Source organism: Polypterus senegalus, chromosome 4 (genome assembly GCF_016835505.1).
Source record: "Polypterus senegalus isolate Bchr_013 chromosome 4, ASM1683550v1, whole genome shotgun sequence".
NCBI classification, from domain to species: Eukaryota; Metazoa; Chordata; class Cladistia; order Polypteriformes; family Polypteridae; genus Polypterus; species Polypterus senegalus.
In genome coordinates, this window is record NC_053157.1 from 70065837 (window position 1) to 70091884 (window position 26048).

The window sequence follows — 26048 nt, forward strand, 5'->3', positions numbered from 1 at the left end:
CCTCTGCCTGGAGATGACACTGTTCAGTGGATGCAGTGGATTCTCCATGATTGACAGGAGCCTGCTCAGTGCTCGCTCTGCCACGGATGTTAAACTGTTCAGCTGCATTTCTACAACAGAGCCTGCGTTCATCACAAGTTTGTCCAGGTGTGAGGCATCCTTCTTTATGCTGCCTCCCTAGCACACCACCGCATAGAAGAGGGCACTCGCCACAACCATCTGGTAGAACATCTGCAGCATCTTATTGCAGATGTTGAAGGATGCCAGCCTTCTAAGGAAGTATAGTCGGCTCTGACTTTCTTACACAGAGTATCAGTATTAGCAGTCCAGTCCAATTTATCATCCAGCTGCACTTCCAGGTATTTATAGGTCTGTACCCTCTGCACTCTTCATTCATAGAATGTAAGCAAAAAACTGTAAACTTCTATTTATCTTTTGAAGTCCTAATAACCTTTTCTGAACTTGATTTTTAAGTATATTTAGCTTAGCACAGGGCAGAAATTAGGTTTACCAGTTAAAGTATTGGGATCCAGCCATTAACCACTTCAGCGGTCATCTCTATGACCACTTCAAGGGTCATGATTGCTCACTGGAACTAGAACACCATCCTCTTATAACAGCCCTACTGACCCCATGTGTCCCTGAAATTCTGATTGCTGAAGTCCAGCATACTCTTAAAGATTTAGGCAATGCTCAGGTAGCCTAACTATTATAATACATAGCAGTAGGTGAAGCACACTGGGACAAACATCTCAACTGCAATTCAATTGAGCTCATTTTCACTTACTGACTGAGACATCTCTCCTGCTCCTTTCTATATTTCTGTGCTTTTGGATTAAATACATTTTTTGCCCTTGCTATTTCTTAATACTGTCATGGTTACATAGAACTTTGTTCATAATAAATTGGGTCCATTAATACTTCTAGTGCCAATCTGTAACTTGTACCTGTCTACGATATACTGTATAGGTATATATGCACTTACAATTGTATGTAGAATATTCAGTTTTTTTTAGCCAAACTATGAATCTGTATCTTTAGTCTGCACCACGCCTTTACTCTATGCGTCCTTACATGTTGGCCACATTTTAAATTTCAGAGATCAGGATGTAATAAAGCAGCTGATGGCACACTTTTGGAATGTTCTTCTCAATGTGTAGCCATAGCACGTTTCCTTTTAGAGGCAAGTCGCTGTTGCATAACTCGATAGCATAGCAAATGGAAGACACAGAATTTTTATTTTTGACCTCTCACTACTTACTACCATTTACCCTGCTCCAGCCACATCTTTTCTCCGAGTCCATTCTGAGTCTTATTTTTTTTTGTCTATGCAAATTGTATTTGTGGTCCAAGTTCTATGGTGCCTCCCCTCTTTTTAACATTATATTTCTAGTCATGCAAAGTGTTGTCCATTTCTTACCCGGGCATTGAAATCATATGCAAAATAACTGCTTGCAGGTTCATACATAAGGGAAATCAAAGTAAGCCCGAGAAAAAAGAAAAAACTACTACATGGGATCATTTGGAAAAGAAAATAAAAAAAATGCTTCATCCATCTGTTAAATAGCATAATTAATGCAGCTATATTTTGTTTTAATCACACATTCACAGTAATGTGAAGGTGTTTAAACACTTCCTTGACCCTTTGCCTTCAGCTCCACCTGTCTACATAGGCATCCTACATCATGTAGTGAAAATCAATATCCACATATATGTACTATTTATATTATTTTGTCTGCCAATTCCATTCATGGCATCTGGGTCTATCTCAAAATAATAAGGATGAGTTCTTTAAAAAGAAAGTGAAAAACAACACCTAAAGCAAGCTTTGACAGATAAGACTAGGTGCACTCATTATGTATTTGTAATAGAAACACTGTATATTAGAAAGAGAAAGGGAATGCAGGTGCACAATGAGAGAAAACATCAAAGCAGTGAATGTGCATTGGATTGGTCAGTATTGCTCTGAAAATATTATGTATATCTGAGAGGTTAGTGTGCAACATACCATTTTGTAATTTTTAAATAAATCTATGATAGGAAATTTCACATGCACAAAGGTATTATTTTGACAATTTTGAAGGCTTAATAGCAAAACAACTTTATCCAACCATTCAATTTCCAGACATGCCCTGTCCCATGTAGGATTATCGGAGCAGAGAACACAGCATCAGGTAAAAGCTGGAAACCAACACTGGAAGGAGCTCCAATCTGTCAAAGGGAGCAAGCACATACACATCCATTACTTCTAACACCAGGTCATTTAATATCACGAGTCAACCTGAACTACGTACATGTAGATGAATGTAGGATAAAACTAATATGCAAATTGTTCAAAGGCAGGATTAGGGACAGGATTTGAACTCGTTACCCTGAAGTTGCAAGATGGTAATGCCAACCATGGAACCATGCTGTTTATTATGATTTCCTTTTCATTCTGCTGGCAAAACATATGCAAATGCATACTTAATCTGGAGCATTTACATTGTTTATAATATCAATTTTTAACTATCTGTATAATTTATATTTTCTAGCAAAAAAGTTTAAGCAAATCTACTTACTATAAATCCCGAAAGCAGTCTTCGTGGTTTATTTAGAATTTGCTTGGGTTCTAGTTTAGTTCTATGCTTTTATGTGATTCATTGGATTTTTGACTATTTTCCTCTGTATTTTAACTACTCTTGGGTTTTCGCATTGGGGCTTGTTAGCCTTGGATTGTCCTTGCTGGCAAGTCCTTTCTACCTAGAGTGCTCTACGGAGCTTCAATTATTTACAGAGCATTTTGTGAAATAAACTTTTTTATTGAATAAAGCTTTGGTGCTTGCCCTTATTACTAGTTAGGGTTTGGTGACGATATTCCTCTCTAGTAGACATTATGAAAGGCTTTTGAAAATATGTGCTTTGGAACTGTTTAGTGCTTGGGACCCCCAGTTCACATAATATATTTGATGTATTTGAATTTAATGCATGTGTTTTACAAAATTTAAATGTACATCATAAAAATGTGCTAATTTTGATCACCTGGTTGATGCAGAGATTCAATTCCCAGACTCAACCAGCTCAACTCTTTTAATGGTGAATTTTAACTTAGCAGTTGTACTAATCAAGTCAGTTAGTCCACCTCTAATCAGTGATTGTGCAAAACATGCAAACAAAAGCAAAAAGTGACTGAACGTGGTGATCGAGTAGTGTGTATTGAACTATACTGCACCTCAGAGTTAATTATAGCTGATAGAAATGCCTTCACATTTAAATTAGCTTCCTTTATTTGTATCTAACAAATGAAAATTGTTAAAAAATTAATTGAAATTCAGTACCTGTGGATTGCTGCAAGTTGAGTTTGCTATTACACAAGACTAACCTTTATGGGTTCTCTGGCAGTCTGCAGTAACTGTTGAGTCTTATGGGAGACATGTATTATATTAGTTAAAATTGGTGGTGCATCAATTGTTGTTAAGCTTATGATTATTAGTTACTCCTTCTGAGGTTGGTCTTGAAATGAGTTCCTGAGTAGCTCTGTCCCTGTTGAGAGCTGACTATTAATATCCAGTAGAGACTATCTGGACATTTGTTAGGAGGTTTCTTTGAGAACTGAAATTCTTGCTTCTTCTGTTGGTGAGTCTTCCATGTATTCTCAGGTCCATTTAGCAGAGAAGGGGAACAAACAGATTTTACAAAATGTGCAACTATCTGTTATTTAGTGGTCCTTTGAGGTAAGTACAAGGCATTATATCTGGGTGACTTTTTTGGGAGTGTTTCCTTAAATGCAGAAGAGAAACAGACAACAGCCTCAGATGTTTTTGCTCCTTCTCACAGTGAAAATGCCAGTGACTTTTTTTTATTATTTCCACAGATTAATTAAAGCAACTGATAAGAACAAAACAACTAAAGTATACATGTAAATGGATTTTTTAATAGATGATGTACTGTGAAATGTTACTTTGTGAAAAAATAAAGCATATGGCAAAAAACAAAACTTGAATACAACATAAAATGATTTGTGAAGATCATTTAATGCTTCCTTGAGTATGTGCTTCACTATACAGTCACATCAAATGATACTGCATTTTCTGTTTTTAGAGTAATTTAAATCAGCCTTGGTTTCAGATTTACTTTATCTTCGAAGTATGCTGCACTGTTATATATTGCATAACGCCAGCAGTTTAATGGTTAATGTAAGTCCTACCTGTTTTGGGAAAGGTGAATGGTTTTAGATGTGTTTATACTAGCCACTTAACAGCAAAGAAAACACTCCCTCCACGCACTGACGCTAGGCAGGTAGGCTCAGGTTTCTGCCACATCTTTTACAGCTTTCTTTTAGAACAGTACATTAATTATTAACTTTCAAGATGTTGCTTAAGCTTTAAGATTTACCTGTTTAGCACATTGCACTCAGTCATGTGGATTATTTTGCTACTGAAGGAAGTTGTAATTTTGCTGTAGAGCCGAGCTATTTACACTTATAAAGAAGGTAAGAATAATTTTCTTTACATTGCATTATTATCAATGCATACAGGTCACATAAAAATTAGAAGCCAAAACATGGCATAATATTTACATTTCTTCTGTTTTTACTATATGTAATGATTGATAAGTGGTGAAAAGTAAGTGCTATCTGACAAATTACAAAGTTCTGAGTCGAATGCGGCATTTTCATTTAACTAATTAGACATGTAAAATAAAGAAAATTGTATTGTTAATTGAAGAATGTCTCACTACATTTAAATGAAAAAAATAATACCTTTCAAAACAGGTTAAAATGTTCTTGTGTAAGATCATCAGAATATGTCAGAGTACCTGCAATATCTAGATAGCCAGAACAGAACAGCATTATGCCACATAGTCCATTGACTTCAAAAAGAAAAAACCTTGTGGCTGTTTTAAAAGTTGTTTTTGCAACTCAGAAAGCGAAAGAACTTACATCCTCCTCTCACCCATATAAAAGGGACAATGGAGTTTTCCTAAAGCTTTTGACAGGTAAAAGAGGTGTGACTCTTTGTTCAGTAACTGCAGCCTGAATCACAAAACACAGATTTGATGATTTCTCATTCAGTATTCCACAAGAAAGCAGGAGTCTGGCTGTCATTGATTATGCTGACTTGACGGTTATGGGCCCTCTTGGCTCTCTGGAAAGCTTTACTATTTTTCCACTCCTTTGTCGAGGTGCTGATCGCTTTCAATTAAGCTGGACAAGGCCCTTCAGCCAAACAAAGATGGCTGTTGGCCAATCAGCTGTTTTCTGTTCATGAAGGGTGGGGGTTTTGAAAGGGCAGGTATTTAATGTCTCAATATGTAAAGTGAGCCACATATAGCTGTTTACACCTTCTAAAAGATATATCAAATGTGTATCTAAAGGCCAAGTCGCATAAACACAGTTTAAAAGGTAGTAAGAAAAAATGAAACTTTTTTATTCTTTTATACATTAGTACTGAAAGTAAGACATGTGTGAATATCTATATATTTATATATGAATATCTATCTATCTATCTATCTATCTATCTATCTATCTATCTATCTATATATATATATATATATATATATATATATATATATATATATATATATATATACATATATACAAAGAAGTGAAGGAGAATAAGCTATTTCATACTATACATGTTGAAATGTATATCATTTTCTGAAATGTATTTTGAAAGAACTACTCTCTATCTCTATGTTTGTATAAGACTAGTCAGAGCAAAGTAGCCTTAAAAAATGCATACATGAAAAATATTCAGGTGCCAACTGAATATACAGTAAAATTGCAACAGACATGCATTATTGCATTTCAATTGTCAGACTCAATTTAAAATATACATTGACTCACTTATAACACCTATGTAAATGATCATTTATTTGAAGATCTTTGTCCAGCTTTGATGCCTTTATATTATCACTGCCAGCATTTTTAAGAGGATCCCTCATGACCATCTCCAGAGCTGAATTACAAATATCTAGAGTAGTGCTGCTAGGATACTGACAAGAACATGAAAGCAAGGCCATGCTACCTTTGTGCTTTACGTGCTACACTACCTTTCAATCAAACACAAAGAACTGATTTAAAAATGCTTAATATAAGGTTCTGCATAAACTTGTCCCTTTGAGCCCAAAGGAACTTTTCCAAGTATTGGTGCCTGAATAAACTTAAACCTTCCCATATTTTGGTTTCTCTTAAACTTGTTCTTAAAACAGACTTTTTTGTGATTTTAATTTGAATACATATGGCTTTGTTTTTACATTTAATATTTTCATTTTTCTTCTTAAGCCTTCTGAGATGTATGTATTAAAAAAACCTTATAATATTATTATTTTTTGTTTTGAGTCTAGTAATGGGGTAGTAATATTGCCTGAAGGATTCAGCTTTCTGGGTTCAAATCCTGTAATCCTGAGGTAGACTCTAGTGACCTTGAACTGGAATAAGCAAGCCTGAGAAGGTTATGTTATGCAGTTCAATTATGCTTATAAATACATAATATTTATTATATTATAGTATCAACAGTTTATGAGGGAATTTAAAATCTACAGTAGCTGTAACTACAACATCATGTCAATTTGTAAGGTAAACAGCTTTGGTTTATGTGCCAAATTTAATCACAGTATTCTAAAGCAAGGAACTAATAGAATAATATCAGTAAGTATATTTGATGTAAGAAGAAGAACATTTATCTCTTATAAGCAATTTTTTTTAACAATTAACAGATGATCTCATTATCCTCACTGAACACAGTAACATCTATTTGGGGTTGCTCACTGTGAAAGATTTTGCTTGTTTTGAATTTTCCTAGCAGGAGATTAAGCTTGAACGTTTTTATATTTGAATTTTACTTATCTAATTTTAAAGTCAAATGTATATGGTTAAGGTGGCGCAGTGGGTAGCACTGCTGCCTTATAGTTAGGAGACCCGGGTTTGCTTCCTGGGTCGTCCCTGCATGGAGTGTGCATTTTCTCCCCGTGTCTGCGTAGGTTTTCTCCCACAGTCCAAAGACTTGCAAGACAGGTGCATTGGCCATCCTAAATTGTCCTTGGTGTGTGTGTAGTGGGCTGGCACCCTGCCAGGGTTTGTTTCCTGCCTTGCGCCCTGGGATTGACGCCCGTGACCCTGTAGTTAGGATATAGTATGATGGATGGATGGATGGTTATTACACTAAAACTATTGGGTTGGATAATGGATGTAAATTGTTGCCACATATAATATCTGTTTCTTTTGAACTGGTTTTATTAACATTAACACGCTTTTTTGTTAATTTTGGCAATAAAAATTTAAAGCTTGTGTTAGTATGTACTGTACATATTTAAGGCTTTATACTATACACACTTTTACAACTGGCAGGTACTGTTTTCATTCAGACTAGTTTAAAGATACTAAGCAGGTAAATAACATTGTGAATAAAGCTGGTTCTTTATTTTAACCAGTATGGGGCACAATCCAAGCTCCAAACCTCAGACACAATCTCACCCAACACAGGCACATGTTTAAATATTGTCCCTTTTAGTAATAATATTATCTTGACAAACAGGTAAGCACAATTAAAGTACAATTTGTCATCTCTCCTCCCACTCTGCCAAAGAGTTTTGTCCTCTGCCTCCCAATTCTGACTCCACAGGAAAAGCACAGCAGCTTCTTTTAAACCAGACACAGTAGTACTTCCAGTGCCAGGACATAACCCATTAGAAGCGCTTCTGGGTAAAGCAAAAATTGACAAGAGTGAGGATCATGAATCCCCACAGCACCCCTAGGTGGCACCCACAGGACCCAACAGGGCTGCTCCGCAGCACTACTACTCCCTACATGCTCTCTGTCTGTCTAGTGATGAAGGCCAGGGATGCTGCCATCTACCATACCGCGGAAGCAGATAATCCAAGCCAATTGCCTCCACCTGTTTCTACATTATACTGGTCTCCAATTCCACACTTACATCTCTTGCCTACTTCTGTCAAGACAGGATTGTCCTTGCCTTTCTTCTCGTGCCTCTGATGGACTAGTCTCCCTTCCAGGTAAGGAACTTCGCCCAATTCAGGCCGGAACAACCATCCATGTGCACAGACCATCACATTTCATAAAGGCCAAGATATACAGCTTGATAGGACAGGGGCCATTCTTGCGATATTGGTGATGGGGAAACCTCTGAAATTTTGAGAACCCCATACAAGGTTTAATACTTGCACAAACAAATGGGTAACCCAAAATGCCAGTTCCCCATTACTTTACAAAGCAGTTCTTATGATTATTTTGGTCCATTCATTGATAAGGTTAATACCTGCCTAGCATCTACAGTGGCACAAAATTGATTAAAATAGTACACTTTTCCTAAGCACTAAAATTAAAAGAGTATCTTACATTCTTTTTATAATTGATAGCACAGTGTACTTTACAGTTTCAACTAAAAATGTATACATTGTCTGATGGGAAAGAGTATGGAATGTCTTCAGAAATGCAGTGTTGCATACTTAGAGAGTAATCTGTAATGAGTAACTTGTACTGACATGCATATTCTAGCATTATGTGCTTAACTGAAGCAAGAATGCAAGTGAAACCCTGCAAAGGACGGCATCAAAATGCCTGGTAATATCTTGGGTCTAGAAACAATTGATTATAACAGATAAATTCAAAAAATCATATATTTTCATATATCATTTATCTTGGGCAGGGTTGAAAGGGAGCTGGAGACTTTTTCAATAATCATCAGGCATATGACAGGAGCAACAACTGAACAGGACACCAGTACATCACAAACTGAACACACATTGGCCAAGCTTCTAATACTAATCTCATCTGGGATGGAAATATCAGGTCTCCATATTGCATGACAGCAGCTTTACTACCTAACTCCTGATAAATCACAAACTCATGATGGTGTTTTATTTGGGTTTATACAGAATGACATTAATAATAATAATAGTAATAATTCATTACATTTCCCTTTTCTCAGTAAATGCGCTATCCACACAGGGAGGAACCAAACCCACAATCCTCTTACTGCAAAGCAGCAGCACTACCACTGCACCACCTGTGAGGACAACATCACAAATGTTTGTAGGTCAAGAAACAAAATTTGATAGACACAGAACATTGATTTATTTTAGAATGTGTAAGTTAAGTCATAATAAGTTTTGTTACAGTCTAATATTTGAAGGTTCAATTGCTTTGACTTAGATGTTCCATCTGTAATTAAAAATTAAATGTGTTAATGAGAAGGTTTTATTCTTCTGTAAAAAGAGAATATTTAGAATACTGTGTAACATGGTCATGCAGTAATTACTGTCTGTATTTAATAGGAATTGTTGTGTCTGTGGAATTTACATGTTATTCCCATGCCCACATAGATCTGCTGCGCATAGCTACTCTAGTTTCTACTCACATCCAAAAGGCATAAATATAAACTCAATTATCAGCTTTAAACTGCCACAAAATAAATTAATATAAATGAAATTAGGTTCTTGTGTTGTGTCCATTGCTGCTGACTCAAGTAACAGATGGCGAGACAAATATTACAAAACATTCTGATTCAATTCAAACAGGACAATCCTGTGTTACTCTCTATAACACTGTAGGGAGCCTACTAGCTTTCTGACAATCTTACTGGCATTTCCCTTGAACAGGCAACCTAAATGTAGTGTTTTGATACATGATGAGTCACGTGCCGCCTTTCGTACTCTTGGAATATTGTACATTTCCTATAGGTCACAAATCTCTCCTTCTTTCACTCTCCTAACTTGTTGTCTGCTTTTAATTAAATTAAGCTGGCAGCTGACAGTCAGAGCAGTGCAATTTAACTCATCCTGTCAATTGCTTTATCTCCCATGTCTGTTGCCCTTGCCAATTGAACTCACTTAATGTCTAAATGCATGAGACTTAATGTAAATGTGTGTTATGCTATGTTATCCCTGTGTCCACATGGGTTTCCTCTGAGTGCTGCGGTTTTGTCCCACAATCCAAAGACATGAAGATTAGGCAGTTGACCTGACAGCTAATGTGTATTGTACACTTTACCACCTGCAACTACTACCATCCCTGACCATCCCAAGCATTCCTACTGCCAGGTACCGGTGTCTAAACAATACTGTAAATCAGCTTACATTTAAATACATAGGCAACCTCCATGCACCACATTTAACAGTCAGTACATGATGGGCCAACTGTTGCTCTGAGACCACCCATTCACCATTCTGCTAGTTGAATGACACTAGAATAACTGTTTCTGGGACTGTACAGTATCTATACATAAATGAATTACTGCCCCCAGTAATACTTGAGTAGCAATATGTATTGTTCTAGTTGGACCTCCTTTTGGTTGGAGTCTTGCAGACCACTGCCCTTTCTCTGTACTGCCAGTAGTTTCTGCCCTGACCTTGTATTCCACAACATAAGTACTAATTTTAAGATATATTTTGTATCTCAAATCCTAGCTATGTAACCAGATAGATGTCATTTTAAAATAATTACAGCACACTTATGAGATATACTTAAGATTAAGTTGTTCCTATATAAACAAAGTTAGTTAAAGGAGACAAGAGAAAAATTAATTAGTTCAACCTCAGCAAAATAGCAGACACATCTACAATGTCTCCAGGGTGTCATTTATTTTTTCTAACCCCTAAAATTCCAAACTATGCGATGCAGATGATACAAAAGGGGAAATTTCCCACCTAATGGAGCCCTGCTTCAGGAGTTTTATCTTCCTTTACTTTCCCTAACCATAATCATCTCTTTAACTATGTTAATGCAGAAACACTTAGTCAAGGATCATTTAAATATATTCTGGCAAAATTCTGGCGCAGTGGATAGTGCTGCTACCATAAATCGAGAATTCATGGTCCAAATCTTAAGTACTTTCCATTTTAATTTTGCATGTTCTTTATTGACAGTATTAATCTTCTCAGGGTGTCCTCTCAATACTAGTTTGCTTGTTGATTCAAAATCAGTTGACTATTGTGTGATCAAGTTTGAATTTTGATGCAGTCATGCTCCTAGGATTGGTTCCTGCCAGTGACTTTTCTAGAATCTGATGGGACCTAGTGCAGAAAAACAAATTAGCCTGACTGCACCCCACCATCTGAATTTAAGTTAAATCCGATTACAAACTGATCACTATCAATGAGATATATGAAGCATATAAGCTATTTAAAAAGTCAACAGTCATAATTAAGCTTTAATCTTCAGACACTATTAACCTTTTTATTCTTATGTCAAACTGGAAAGCAAATAAATAATAAAGCCTTGAAGACAGAAACTGTTGCCCCACCATCGCAGCCCCAGTAACTGCCACATCTGCAATGCCTGTAGTTACAGCACTGGTTCATTCCTCCCAGTCAATGCTGCTGATTTAGGCACCATCCAAACAACCCAGTATTAGAATAAGTGGAATAAGATACTGAATAAAAAATGAATGAGCACGTACTGTAATGGATACTGATGACTAACACTTTTATTCTTAATTAACAGGATACACATTCTTTAATTGAAAATATATGCAATGAAATCATACTGCCAATCTCCCTTCATACGCGTTGGAGAAAAGAGATTCATCACAAGGTATGGATTTTTTTATTCCCTTTTTAAAGGACTTTACTGTATCCATACATTCATTCATTTTAGAATCCATCTATCTGAGTTACAGTATATGATTGTTGGGAGTTGTAATACAGCAACTAACACAGAGGTCAATTCCAGTTTATTACAGGACAATTTATTTATTTCTTATTCTGTGGTGTTACAATCTCAAATACTGTAAAGCAATCATGTCTATGTATATAAAATCCAACGTAAGTCTATCTGTCCACTTTTCACATGAGAACTATGTAGCGGATTTAGTTTAGGTTTTTTTCTAGAATTTGCTTGAACATTCCAGCTAATTTTGCAACCTCTCTCATCATTCTAAGTATCATAGTTTGTTTGTGGTAATGATTTATTTGCTCAAATCTGAGAGACACGCAGCGCCTGAGGGGAGGTGGGTGGGGACCTCCTCACTTACGGGGTGTACCTTACATCCGCTTAGCTAGTGAACAAGAGAACTACATAGTGGTTTTAGATCATTTTTTTCTATAATCTGCTTGAACATTCCAGCTGATTTTGTGACTTCTCTATCATGCTAAGAATTATAGCTTGCAGAAGCAATATATTCACGCTAATTTGAGACAGAGGCTGCAGGCCAAGGGAAGGGGGAGGCATGAAGCCAGGAGTGCTGAGTAGGTCAACATTTGCATTTTGGAGTGTACCTTGGCTAGAGATGCCCCTTTTGTTTGTTGATTTTTAAATCGGGGGATGGCTAATTATATTATATAGTAAACATTAATTTTAAATTGAAAGTTATTGTTGATTTTTTAAGAGGTAAAATTAAAATGTTAAAATAAGGAAAACAGTGTATGAAGCAAAGCTAGAAAACTGAACAGGGTTTTTCTTGATGTGGCACAGTGGTACAAAGTTTAGCACAGCAGGCTCTTATTTCTAAGATACTGGACTTTGCATACCAGCCTGCGTACTGTCACTTTGTTATTTTCATATCTTCTCTTTATGAGCATGAATATAGGAAGGTATTCCAGGAGATACAAAGTGTGCTGCTTACTGACCAAGGACAAGAAGACAGCGAAAGGGAAATAACCAAAAGGGTCAGATCCCTAAAAGACCTGAACATTAGCTTGAATTTAGAGTAGCTATAGTGGAAGTGTTATAGTTGAGACTTCAAATGCTCACTTTGCTCATCTGGCTATAGCAGAAGTAAGTGGCTACTCAACCACCAAGCACTTAAATGCACATAATAAAGACCATGGCACTGGAAGAAAGAGGATACTACAATGTACAAATTTATATGCACAAAACAGCCCAAGGTAATATAATAAACAAAAAAGAAAAAATATGTAATACAAATGGAGGTAAAGACCTGCCATAAGATGACATTTGCTAACAGGGAATTGACAGAATCAGCAGGTTGAACTCATCATCAGGATTCATTGGACAGTACTACCATAAATATCCATAAAATCAATTTCTTTTTGAAATATTACACTAAAACGTCCAAAGACATGCAGGTTAGGTGTATTGGTGATCCTAAATTGTCCCTAGTGTGTACTTGGTTTGTGTGTGTGTGCCCTGTGGTGGGCTGGCACCCTACCCGGGGTTTGTTTCCTGTCTTGTGCCCTGTGTTGGCTGGGATTGGCTCCAGCAGACCCCCGTGACCCTGTAGTTAGGAAGTAGTGGGTTGGATGATGGATGGATGGATGGTTATTACACTAAAACTATTGGGTTTCGTTAACACAGCATCAGCTTAAAACTCTGAAGTTGTTAATTTATTTCCTTGCTAAATGGACTGAGGACTTGAAGATAAAAAGAGGACATCATCGATTGGGAAGTTACAGTTTTTGCAAAATTTTTCTGTCATTTTGATTTATTTACAATTAGATATGACTTGAACACTTGATAAAACTGATAATACTTTCAAGTCTTTCTGACAGGTAACTGCTAGCTGTGTCCAACATCAGCCATAGATTACTGTACACCATTCACTCTTTTTGGCTTTTCTTCTTCAGTTCACAATGTTCTCTTTAGGTTTTCTGCTTGGCTGCGATATTCCCTTATTTTAGTCGTAGTGATGCAGACACCCTCATCTTATTATTTCATCTTAATATGATAGGTTTTATATATGAATTTAATGTTTTCTTGAATTTTAAACATATTTTAAAGTGCAGATAAAATGTGCATAATTATTTATTTTAGAAAGAATACAATTTGTTTTAGCAAATTGTCTTTACCATGTAAAAACAATTCCCTTAATCATTATTTACATCTATATTAATAAAAGGCAAAGCCCTCACTGACTCACTCACTCATCACTAATTCTCCAACTTCCCGTGTAGGTAAAAGGCTGAAATTTGGCAGGCTTATTCCTTACAGCTTACTTACAAAAGTTAAGCAGGTTTCATTTTGAAATTCTACACGTAACGGTCATAACGGTCGATAATGGTCGACAACGTCTGCCATGTTGAACTTTCTTATTTATGGCCCCATCTTCACAAACTTTGGTGGGCGGCTTCCCTGCGCTAACCGAAACAGATGTACGTACTTATTTCGATGGTATGATGCCACTGTCGGCCGCCATATTGAACTTTCCAACGTCACTAATTATCTAACTTCCCGTGTAGGTAGAAGGCTGACCCCATCTTCACGAAATTTGGTAGGTGGCTTCCCTGCGCTAACCAAAACCAATGTACGTACTTATTTCGGTTGTATGACGCCACTGTCGGCCGCCATATTGAACTTTTTAGTCTTTGTTACTTATGGGCCCATCTTCAAGAAATTTGGTACGCGGGTTACCAACGTTAACTGAATTCTACTTACGTACATATATACGTCCATAGCCTGCAGCTCGGTCACCGTGTGAGGCGGCGTTGGGTCCCCCATCACAACGCCTCCCACGTTGTTGGCTGCCTGACTATATAAGGCCGTCCGTCGCTCCAGTCTCTACATTCCCTTCCTTGCTTCGCCACGGGATTCACGTCTCCCTGCTGATAACTACAGCCTTTTTATTTACTCCATGGCTTCTCCGCTGTTTTATTGTTTATTTATTACGATTATAGTTATTGTGTAGGTATTTTAGACTTACTTTACATTGTTCAGGTACCCATTTCCTTTATCATTCCAACCGTACCCCCATTAACATGTTTATCGAGGTGATCACCATCGATCAAAGAACTGTCACTTACCGAGTGGTTTCCATGCCCGGAGATGGCACCTACCTTTTCCTTTCTCTGTGTTACATATTGCACGGACATATCAGGCTCACTCTTCATATCCGGAGGAACATTGTGTCTTATGTATTGAATGACTGGGACAGGTTCATTGTGTGGACTGATGATGGTACAGGAGATAATTATACTACACAGGAGCACTATAAAAGTGAAATGCTTAAGCCCTTCACCTATGCATCTGCATGTGAGTTGATGGCTGCCGCTGAATTGTTCGGTTTGTCGCTTTCAAGTGTACCGAAATGGCCAAATATTTTACACCTTTCAACAACTGCCAATGCCTCTTAAACATCTTAGATTGACAGGTGAAGATTTCAGTAGCGGACACTTTGATGTTTATGAATGTTTAAACTCTCAAAAGCTGGATGTAAAGTTATCGATGAAACCGGTTGTATACTTACAATGCTTGACAGATGCCGAATGTCTCTTCAACACAAGTCCTACAAATACTGTCATAGCTGAAACAAACCATGAAACTCAAACCGATTATGACAGCAGCAATCCAGCCTGTGAGATATGAAACAAGATTACTGTTCACATGGCCAACTGTACGTTGCATGCTCAAGAGTAAGCTCAGCACACAGCTTGGTCATATTACAACCGGAGGGCCAAACTCACAATGTGGTATACAAAGAGATCCTTAACAAATAATTATTGGTATATTTTCCCTCAGTTTAAAAAGGTTTAATTTTCTTCTTAATAAACATTTTAAGGCAGTACTTCACCGCTGCGAAGCACGGGTATTTTGCTAGTTTGGAAATATATTGTAGAAGCATGTGCTATCTATATGATGATAGTGCTCTCTTCAAATCAAAGACTCAGAGGTGTTTTGTGATGGAAAAGTGTGGAAAAGTTTGGCATGGTGGTTTACAGTTGGATTACTTACATTAACTCATATCTAATTATATTTTTACATTGATGCTTCTCGCACATATAAGGACTACATAGGACCAGGTCCTACATAGCCATTAAATCCACAGCCTAGTCATTAATGCACTATAGACAAAACAAGCAATGACAACTCAAAAAAGAAACTAACCCTTGAATGCAAGACTTCTTAACACAATGTGTTAGATTTTTTTAAATCAAAGCTATGGGGCTTTGCCCCCTGCTCTCTTTTCTTGCCAACCTTGTGCCAGCGCTACCCACTAGCCTCTTTGCGATTCTGCCACTCGAATATAGGGTTTCGGATGTACAATTTATTCAGATTTTAATTTTCATTTGAAGTGTTACATTTGCATCATACGTATAACTGCCCGTGATTGAATTTCGTTTCTTTCTCTCTATTAAATAAAATTACTTTTTTGAATGTTTGGCTCTGAGATTTGTTAATTGTATTTGCAAAAGCTATTCTTACGGGAAACTGTTAACGTTTTAATACGAATGGCATATCAAGATCTCCTTTGTTGCCTAATGTTATCTGTGGAAGATGTACTACATTACCTTTCTTGGATACATCCTTCTTTCTAATTATGTGATATTGTAAGTTGTTGTTTTCATCTTCCGCATGATCACCACCAACTGTTTCAGCATAGTCTGTTGATACACATTTAACCATTTTGCCATGTTACCAATTGACATTTTTGGTGTAAATTCGTTTGACTTCCTCATTTCTAGGTGCTAGGAATGCCTGTGTACTCATTTTTTGTGTTGATAACCATTTGTGATGAAATTCTTCAATAAGATTTGGACATGTCTTATTTAATTGGGAACTTAAAGTGAGGAAAACATTAACATTTATAAGAGCTGAGAGAGCAGAAATTGTGTCTGACAAAAGCATTCACAAGACTGAGAGGTGAGAGTACTGTGGTCTTGTTTAAAAATGGTTGATAGGAGGGCGTGACTTGATAGACTCTCATGGCAATATTCTCATCTCGTGGGACTTGGAAAAAATCTTTTCCAAAAAGTCTTGTCTTCTAAAAAGTCTTGTCGTGTTGAAAGATTTTTTTATATAATAGAGAGATTAGTCAGTAATGTTAATGATAGCATCATTTACCAATTTTGCTGCAAGTTGCAAAGGAGGTGCTGGGCTGATCATCCCTGTTTGCACTTGTAACAATCATTCACTAGCACATGAACATTAGTTTCTCAATTCCAAGGTCAGATTTTATTTTTTTTTTTTAAATAGACCTAATATGATTGGTGATTAGACTTAGTGCACTGATGTACACCTGTATTTTGTCATGAAGAACAGGGAAAGTAAGAAACACTATGAGTGCCTTGTCTTCTAAATTTTAGAGTTCACAGGAGCAAGGCTACCCGTAGTTGCCAGAGAGAGCATTGCAAAGGCAGACTTAATTCAAATTGAAACATTCCTGCCCTCAGAAGTTGTTTTCTGAAAATTGCCCTAGAATTAGCCCCAGAGTTGAATTTAAAGCCACCTCAGAACCATATACTGTATAAGGTCCAGAGGAGTAAGATTTATTTGTTGTTGGTTTCTTTGGTACGTTATGTTTAGTCTTTTGTTGAGTACTCTCTAGTATTTATTATTTGTGTGATGAATATTCTTGCTATTTTAATTCTGTAGTCAGTTTGGTGTTGAGAATACTGCAAGAGCACTCCCTACCATTACAAGGAAATATATAATCTGCTGATTGCCTGACCTTTTTCATTGATTCATTATATAGCTATCTCTACCAATTCAGTAATGTTCAAAGCAAAGAAACAATTTGTAGTGATCAGGGAATATACTTTTGCGATGTGAGTCATGTGATTCCCCCCATTTTCTTATTTTTGAAAAGTATATGCTTCATTCAAATGAACTCAGAGTTCAAATAAGTCTCTGCAACTTATCCTCTGCTTTCTTGAATGAATTCAGAGGCCTCAGAATTTCTACAGGAAAGACATTTAATAACATCTCACAAATAAAATAAAATAAAATAAAATGTAAAAAGAAGCTGGTCGCAGCACCTTTTCAGGTCAGGCAATGGAGATTCCGGTTAAATGGGTGAACAGTACAGTAGTACTTAGACACAGCAATTCATTATGTCAGCCTTGGAGTCCTCTGCTGTGCTAGCCTTTTTATGACCAACTGATCTCAAAAGAGGGAGTAAAGTCCTCACAGATGTATTTTTACTCATAACAGTTAGGCAATCATTTGGTTGAGGGACAGTCTTATGAAGAATTTTATTTCTTGCGTGAAGCTTGCAGTTCAGCAACTTCCAGTTGCATTGCATTTTCTCTGACATCTTTTATTGGAGCTTCTGGCAGCTTCTAGTGCTCAGGAAAATGAAAACTTCAGAGCAAATGCTATATTAGCTTCACTGTTACTCTCCTGTTTAGCATCACAGGATGAACCTGACACGGTGATCACTGTTTTGTTCACAATATGTAAAACAGGAAAGTACACTGCCTAACAGTTAGGAGACCCAGGTTCGCTTCCCGGGTCCTCCCTGCGTGGAGTTTGCATGTTCTTCCCGTGTCTGCGTGGGTTTCCTCCAGGCACTCCGGTTTCCTCCCACAATCCAAAGACATGCGAGTTAGGTGGATTGGCGATTCTAAATTGGCCCTAGTGTGTGCTTGGTGTGTGGGTGTGTTTGTGTGTCCTGCGGTGGGTTGGCACCCTGCCCAGGATTGGTTCCTGCCTTGTGCCCTGTGTTGGCTGGGATTGGCTCCAGCGGACCCCCGTGACCCTGTATTCGGATTCAGCGGGTTAGAAAGTGGATGGATGGATGGATGGATGGAAAGTACACTGGTGGTAAATTCTACCTACAGTAATTCAGTTGGGCTTCACATTTTCACGCAACATGCTCCTTGCAAATTTCAAACTTACATTTTCCCTTCCAGACAAACTGATGAGCCTATTCCTGTCTCAGCAACATTGAGTTCAGGGTATGAATCAGCCCTGAAAGAGAGGCTATGCATATTCTGGTACACACTAACTTATAACAGACAAAATTATGTTCAGGAATTAACCAAACATGTAAAGGAAGATTAAAGAAACTCTACGCAGACAGTGGCCAAGCAAACACAGTAGACACCTGCAGCTGTAAGACTGTAAAGCAGTAATAATCACCAATGCACTGCTTTGCCACCATTCATCTGTTCATTTTCTGAAACCTTAAATTCCAGTACATAGTTGAAACCATAAGCATCCCTGTAAAGGATACAGTAAAATTTAGATTAATATCTTTGCAGCTTCATCAAAAGCCTAATTGTTGCAGAAATCGGTAATCAAGCTAATGTTTTTTGTGGAACTGGCAAGAATCTTTGTGAATGATGAGCAGCTATTTATTGTACCATACTGCATGCTGCTCTTATACCTGGCCTATAGCAAATCTCAGATAGAGAAATGTAATAATTATATTGGTTTATGTAAGTTCTTAATGTTGATATTAGTAGCATTTATTTCTCTCTTTTGCAGGACTGAGTTCCAGTCTTTAATAAAAACATATAACTGCTATTTGAATAACAGTCCAAATCTACAGCTAAATTTCCATGAGGTAAGTGAAGAAGGCAAACTTATAAAACTTTTCCATACGAAAACAAGTGGATTTAACTAATTTCTGTAATGTTATTAATGCTGAGAATTTAATGTCAAAGAGCTTTGATTTGCTCCATAAGGACAAAAATCTCAGTAAACTGGTTGCCACTGTGTTTTGAAAGTTTATCAGGTCTATTTGAATTATTCAAATTTTGTTGTCTTTCTCCTCTTTTGCTTAAATTTCTTCAATGCCTTTTTGACAACATTTCAGTTTTCTTATGTTGCCACTCATGCACAACGAATGTTTTCGCCATCTTTTAATTCTCAACACTTCAAAATGTGAGTTGTGCATATTAATGAAATTTCAAATGAAGCGATTATATAGAGCTGTTATAACATGCCAGTTTGCTAAGCGTTGGCACATTAAAATGATTATTTTGTATTAGCTTAATTTTATTAATCACATGGAGAAATTCAGAATTATAAAAATGCTGATTTTACCTTAACTTGGAAAGCACTTTAAGCTGTTCTAGTCAAATGACAAAGGAAAGTATATTTAAGGACTCCACTTTCAAAAATTGTAGTAGAAGCGAGCCACTGTCCCTGTGGTCATTCAAAACCCAATTTTGTATGCAAGTACGAACTTGTATACAATATTTCCATTAATGAAAAAAATGAATAAAATGCATTTTACTGAAATATGTTTGAAACTTCTAAGTAAAATGACACTGAAACAATATTGCTGTGTATTAAATCACAAAATGCAAACAATATAAACTTAAGTAAATTTATGGGAGTTGTGTTTAAACACTGCAGTTTTTGATAATGATACAGTAACTCATAAAGTTGAAAAATGCATAATAATGCACAAAAATCCATCACTAACTGAGGATTGATCCCTCAGCAAAGATGTACTCAGAGTGTCACCTTCTCCTCTCAGCAGGTACCGTATACACCCTGAGCTGGTATGACTGTGAGGTGCACATAGGATGCTAAAAACTACCAGCAGTAGGTTGTACCCCTCAGATAAGCACACAGTTGTTGATGTAGTAGGCTATCACTAACAGAGCTCACTGAGCAGCTGTGTGTGCAACCAGTTACGTTCAGTGACACATACAAAATGATTAAGAATGGTGACAAATTACATACCATACTGTGCTATTTATTTCTCAGTGTTAGTGAAGGCTGCTACATATTCAGCCTTGCCAAAAGTACTTTTCTTAATTAGTAAGTCAAGGTTTTTTGGCTATTATGTGTCCCTTTATATCTGCAGAATTGCCACAAGTTAAAACCACTGTAACCAGAGACCCTCTGTACATAGAACCTGTTTTCTTATATTTAAAACAAAATAATGTAACTAATAAAAAAATACATCATGCTACTTCTATGGCATACTTATCTGCATTACAGCCTGTGGAAACTTATTAAAATCTTCCATTCCAGCCTACAATTCCAAATTACTCTCTTTTCGCATTATCTGAGATTTTCCATTATTGCTTTTATTGTTTTTTAAAATTGTCTCCTTTCTTCAGATACTATACCTTCTCAAAAGTCCAAAAATGTACTTTTTTGATTTTATTTTATTAATTTTCAAAAGAAGGCCTGCCATTGAAATTGTAGCAGAACTGAAACTGGAAAGTGGCTTAATCAAATAATATAAAAACAAACTGTTCAACATAGTTTGAAGGTGAAAGATGGGGATTCTAATTTAAACACTAATGTTGCTTTAAACAACAATAATGTACATCACATTTTAAGATTGCAGAATTTTAAGGTAACATAATTACACAGTCCTGCTTAATCTATACTGCTCAAAAAAATTAAGGGAACACGTAATCATCATAGCCTAACACCATGTCAGTTAAGCATAAGGTATATCAATCTGTCCAGTTAGGAAGCATAACCGATTGTGAATCAACTTCACCTGGGGCCTCATGGATGACACCATGCGTAGAATTCGCACTATAACATGACATAAGCACAAAAACCGAAATGTGCTTACGCACAAAAAAATCCAGATGCAGGAATCTGTGCGTTCGCCAACTTCCGCGTTCTTCCGCTACATAAATCCCGATCAGCGTGAAAAGTAACTGTCGTGCATGCGCGTGTTGTCCTGCCCAAACTCCTCCAAGAATTATGCCTCTTTGAATATGCAAATTAATATAAATAGCCCTTAAGCGCAGCGTTCTGTAAAAAGACAATGGGAAAAGAAAGAGGGAAAATGGAAGAATTTCAGCGAATACCAAGTGGAAGGAAGGAAAAACGTACTATTTGGTGGTTTAATCAGTGGTATAAACAACAAAAGGAAGCTGATCAAGTGACATGGCGTGTTGGAGAAACTCGAAAGCTCAGTTCACAAAGTCACACAGTGCCGGAAATAAAAAAGAAGTTGTCACATATCAAAGTCACCGTGAAAAGGCGAGTCGTAGCGCACTGTCTGAGTGTCAAATGAAAGCTTATTAGGGTACAGAAAAAAAAAGGCACACAGTGGGGAAAAAAGCATGAAATGTCAACTTCAATCTCAAAATTTCCACTTTAATCACGTAGTTTATTTTGTCATTAAAGTAGAACATCATAAACTTCATCTTAAAATCGTTTAATCTACTAGTTTCTAAAATCCCATCGTAACTAAAGTAGCACGTTAAATGCTGTATGTGCTCTATGTTTATGCATCACTACATGCTTCTTAAACTGGCTTTCTCTACCTCCGACAGGACACAGAATCCATTACATTCGTGATATTACAGCTCTCTGAATAACTAAAATACTGAGATGTATACGTGATATCATTTTCATGATGATAGGAGTTAAAGCATGTTATTAAACATGGAAACATGGTGGTACAGTGATTGTGCTTGACCTTCGATGAAATAATTTATTGCAGCAGTACTCAGGGGCAGCTCTAGGCGGCCCTGGGCAGAGAAAGAATCGGTGGTCCCTTCGCCCGCCAATGTCAATATGGTATCTTATGCACGGAAGATTGCCACGTCCATTGTGGGCACTGTATAGCCGCCTCGTGCTCATGACACAAGCTAACTTTTGTTGAAATTTGTCGCTGCATTTTTAGCTGTGTTGTTATTTTCTCTTTCTGTTTTATATTCAATATATATTGGCATGGCTGCCCCTGGGATTTGGCGGCCCTGTAGTACTGTCTCTTTCAAACGTACTAACCTCCAATTCCTGTCCTTCGTTTTCTTTCTCCAAGTAACCGATCGCCAGACTATCAGCTCTGTAATAGACGTTAAGCCATCTGTAAGCTTCGAGCGCCGATTCTTCAAAACCTATAAGGAATATTGAAATATCTTCATAGTACATGTTGTAAAAGGCGCTATATAGCTCCCGACCTGGCACAGACTTACACAGAGGCACGTGTAAAATAAACAGGGCTTTTATTTTTCTCTTCAGCCGTGGGGCACGTCTTCCCCAAGTCCCACAGGCCCAACACAGTTCCAAAAGCACAAAATACAGCACAAACAACCCTTCCTGGCACCACCACTCCTCCCAGGCAACCTCGTCCTCTTCCTCCCAATTCTGGCCTCGAATGAAGGGAGGCTGGCCCGTTTTATAGCCCACCCGGAAGTGTTCCAGGTGCTTGACCAGCTGGCCCTGATTGCACCTCCAGGTGGGGCTGATAACTCGTCCAACCGGGTTGTTGGCTCTCGGCAGCACCCCCTAGCACCCACCCCATCTCCCAACCAGGCTGTGGAGGACTCCATGTCCCATAGAGCCACGTGGGAGACAGGGAAACGAATAACGGCCGGGGAGGCTGCCACCAAGCGTCCCGGGGGAGGTATTGAGCTGTCCATGGTGGCTCCCCCAGAACATATGCAGCAGGGGCGTCCCAGCCGGGCATGGGACCCAGCTGACCGTCACAATGTTTAATTATTCTATCCTTCACGCCAGTCCCAGTAAAGCATACAGTGCGAGGCAGGAACAACCTTTAATTATTAACAATGTAGATTATTTAAATGAAGTTAAAGTTTTATCTGTATAATATAATAAGCATATTTTGCTGCATTTCATCATAAAAATGATATTGTCATCATATGTAAATAGTGCTTTATAAAGTGGCTCAGGTTGTGCAATATTATAACTGTAGTGCAAGTTTATAGTGAGGTAATTCTACTTATAAGTAGATTGAGTGTGTTTAGAGCTCTGTCTGAACCACGCAATCCGTACAGGAAAGTTTTGAAGTGTTTGCCATATGAGAAACAGTTCAAATAGGAAGCATGGCTGAGGCAGCGTGTGCTTGGTGCTGTGTGGTGCATTGAGAGTAATACGGAAAAAGATGATCTGCCGTGGTAACCCTAATGGGAGCAGATGAAAGAAGAAAAAGAAAGTGCAGTGAGAGTAACAATGCTAAAGCAGCTATGGTATTTGGAATAGTTTGACCATTCTGTGGACCATTATATTGTTACTGGTTAATTACAATCAGATTTATTAAACTAATAAACAATATGCGGTTAATTTCAGTGTATTTATAAAGCTGCATCAGGAAAATAAAGGATAACCACACAGGAATAGTAGCACTGCTTTGGCGCTGGGTGCCGCCAGTCTGCAAAACCGAGCAGAGAACTTGCATACGACAGGGTATGAGGTACCGTGTAAATGTGCGTGGCTTTATACCAAGTTTAGGTTTGAACGTGGAAACATTCTTACGCAACATTTATGTGCGTACGCACCGTTTATACATTAGGCCCCTGGTTTGGTGCAAATGAATGTGACAACATTGCACTGCAGAGACAACGGAATAGTTTTTCAGGTGGTGGCCACAGATAATTGCCTTCTCCTTATCTTTCCTGACTGATTTTTGTCTAGTTTAGTGTTTTGCTAGTTTCCTTGTCCCTACTGTCAGAACCCTATAAAATGACTTCCAGCAGGCAACTGGTGAGCATGTTTCTGACCCAACTGTCAGAAATAGACTCCATGAGGGTAACATGAGGGCCCAACATCCTCTAGTGGGACCTGTGTTCACAGCCCATTATTGTGCAGATCAATTAGCAATCGCCAGAGAATACATAATTTGCAGCTCCAGCATTGTCGCCCCGTTCTCTTCACTGATGACACCACGTACACATTGAGAACATGTGACAGACTTGAAAGAGTCTGGAGACCCCGTGGTTAAAGTTATGCAGCCTGTAACATCATCCAGCTTGACCGGTTTGGCAGTAGGTCAGTAATGGTCTGGGGTTGCATACCTTGGAGGTATCGCACAGACCTCCATGTTGTAGGCTATGGTATCCTGACTGCTGTTAGGTACTGTGATGAAGTCCTCAGAGCCACTGTCACACCATATGCTGATGCAGTGGGCCCTGAGTTCATCCTGGTGCAGGATCATGCCTGGCCTCATGTGGGCAGAGTGTGTAGGCAGTTCATGGATGATGAATGCATTGATGCCATTTACTGCCCTGCACATTCCACAGACCTGAATCCTATTAACAACCTCTAGGACATTATATATTGATGCCTACAACACCACCAGGTAGCATCACAGATGTCCAGAATCTCACTAATGCCCTGACCCAGGTCTGGGAGGAGATCCCCCCAAGGCACCATCCATCATCTCATCACGAGCATACCCAGCCATTGATGGGAGAGCATACAGGTACGTAGGAGCCATCCACACTACTACTACTACATCAGTGTGATGTTGAATCCAACCCTCAATGGATTGGTGATTTTGGTTTCCATTGACCGTTGTTACATCATTTTGTTCTCAACAAATTACACAGTATTACATCAGTAAAGATTTTTCACTTTTCAATATTTTGTTCATCAAGATCCAGTGTGTTATTATCACTGGGGATAGTATTTCACTTCAGGATCAAATCCCTAATACAGTGACAGTCCATTGCAGGATCCAGTTATGTACACACCCAAAGGGCCTTTTTATTATTAGTATAACATGTCATTCTCAAACTCACTTTATCCAGTTAGGGAATACATCAAGTATAACATAGGAACTAGTACCCACCCAAGACAGGTCCCAATTACAAATATTCCTGAAGTGAATTTTTTATCAGTATAACATAACATTCTCAAATTTATTTAGTCTAATTAATGAGCAAGTGTTGCCTAAAATCAAGCATAAAATCAGGCATAAGGCAAGAAACAAATCTAAACAGAGCGCCATTCAAGCCTGATAATGCACATACCATCAGGCCAATTTATTATTATTGCTGTATACTGTAGTTTGGTAACACCATCATTCAAGTTGACTTACAAGGTAAAGTACAGATACAGTAGTTTATTTATTTTTACAATTGGTGCATAACCAGGTTAACTGAATAGTTGAAGGTCAAACAGTATGTCAGATGAAGTGATTGAATCATCAGCCTTGAGATGCCTTAGACACTACAACAGACTGCCTTTAGCAAATTAATACCTTTGGGATATGTGAGGGAAACTGCAGTGCCCAGAGAAAAATCTATGCTGTAGAGCTGACAAATGACAATATGCAAACTCCTTATTGACCAAGCAGGGATTTGAACACAGTAAGCAGTGAACTGTCAAATCCGCTAATAGCTGTTGCATAAATCAGCAGAATATAACTTTCTTTATTTTGTATTATTTGTGTAGATTTCTTCACATACAACATACTGTGCACAGTATAAAAATAGCACCACCCACTTAATGTTGTTCAGAGCATAAATATTAGAGTTTGTTTTTATCATAGTCATATGCACAATGAAGAGCTTTAATGAACCAAAAAAGGAGGTGGAAAACAATAACAAAGTCAAAATAGCCCCACACGACTTACCTAATCAGGTGCCATGATTCCTTTATATTTGGAATTACAGTAGTCTGCATTTCCCTATGTCCACATTATCTTCCTTAATTCTTTCTCTGTTTTATATAAATCAATCACTTTCCACCAATCACAGAT

General features: G+C 37.7%; 1 protein-coding gene across 2 annotated transcripts in view; it reads left to right on the plus strand.

Annotated features, from left to right (window-relative positions):
* The first annotated feature begins 4255 nt into the window (after positions 1-4255).
* The window catches only part of rassf6 (Ras association domain family member 6), a 63213-nt gene continuing 41420 nt past the window's right edge, over positions 4256-26048 (plus strand). The window contains exons 1-3 of one of the 2 annotated variants that reach the window (XM_039750832.1): positions 4256-4278; positions 11444-11533; positions 19103-19181. In XM_039750832.1, the coding sequence (XP_039606766.1) occupies positions 11475-11533; positions 19103-19181 (138 nt within the window). In that variant the 5' untranslated portion in view covers positions 4256-4278; positions 11444-11474. The other variant, XM_039750831.1, reaches the window with a different exon arrangement.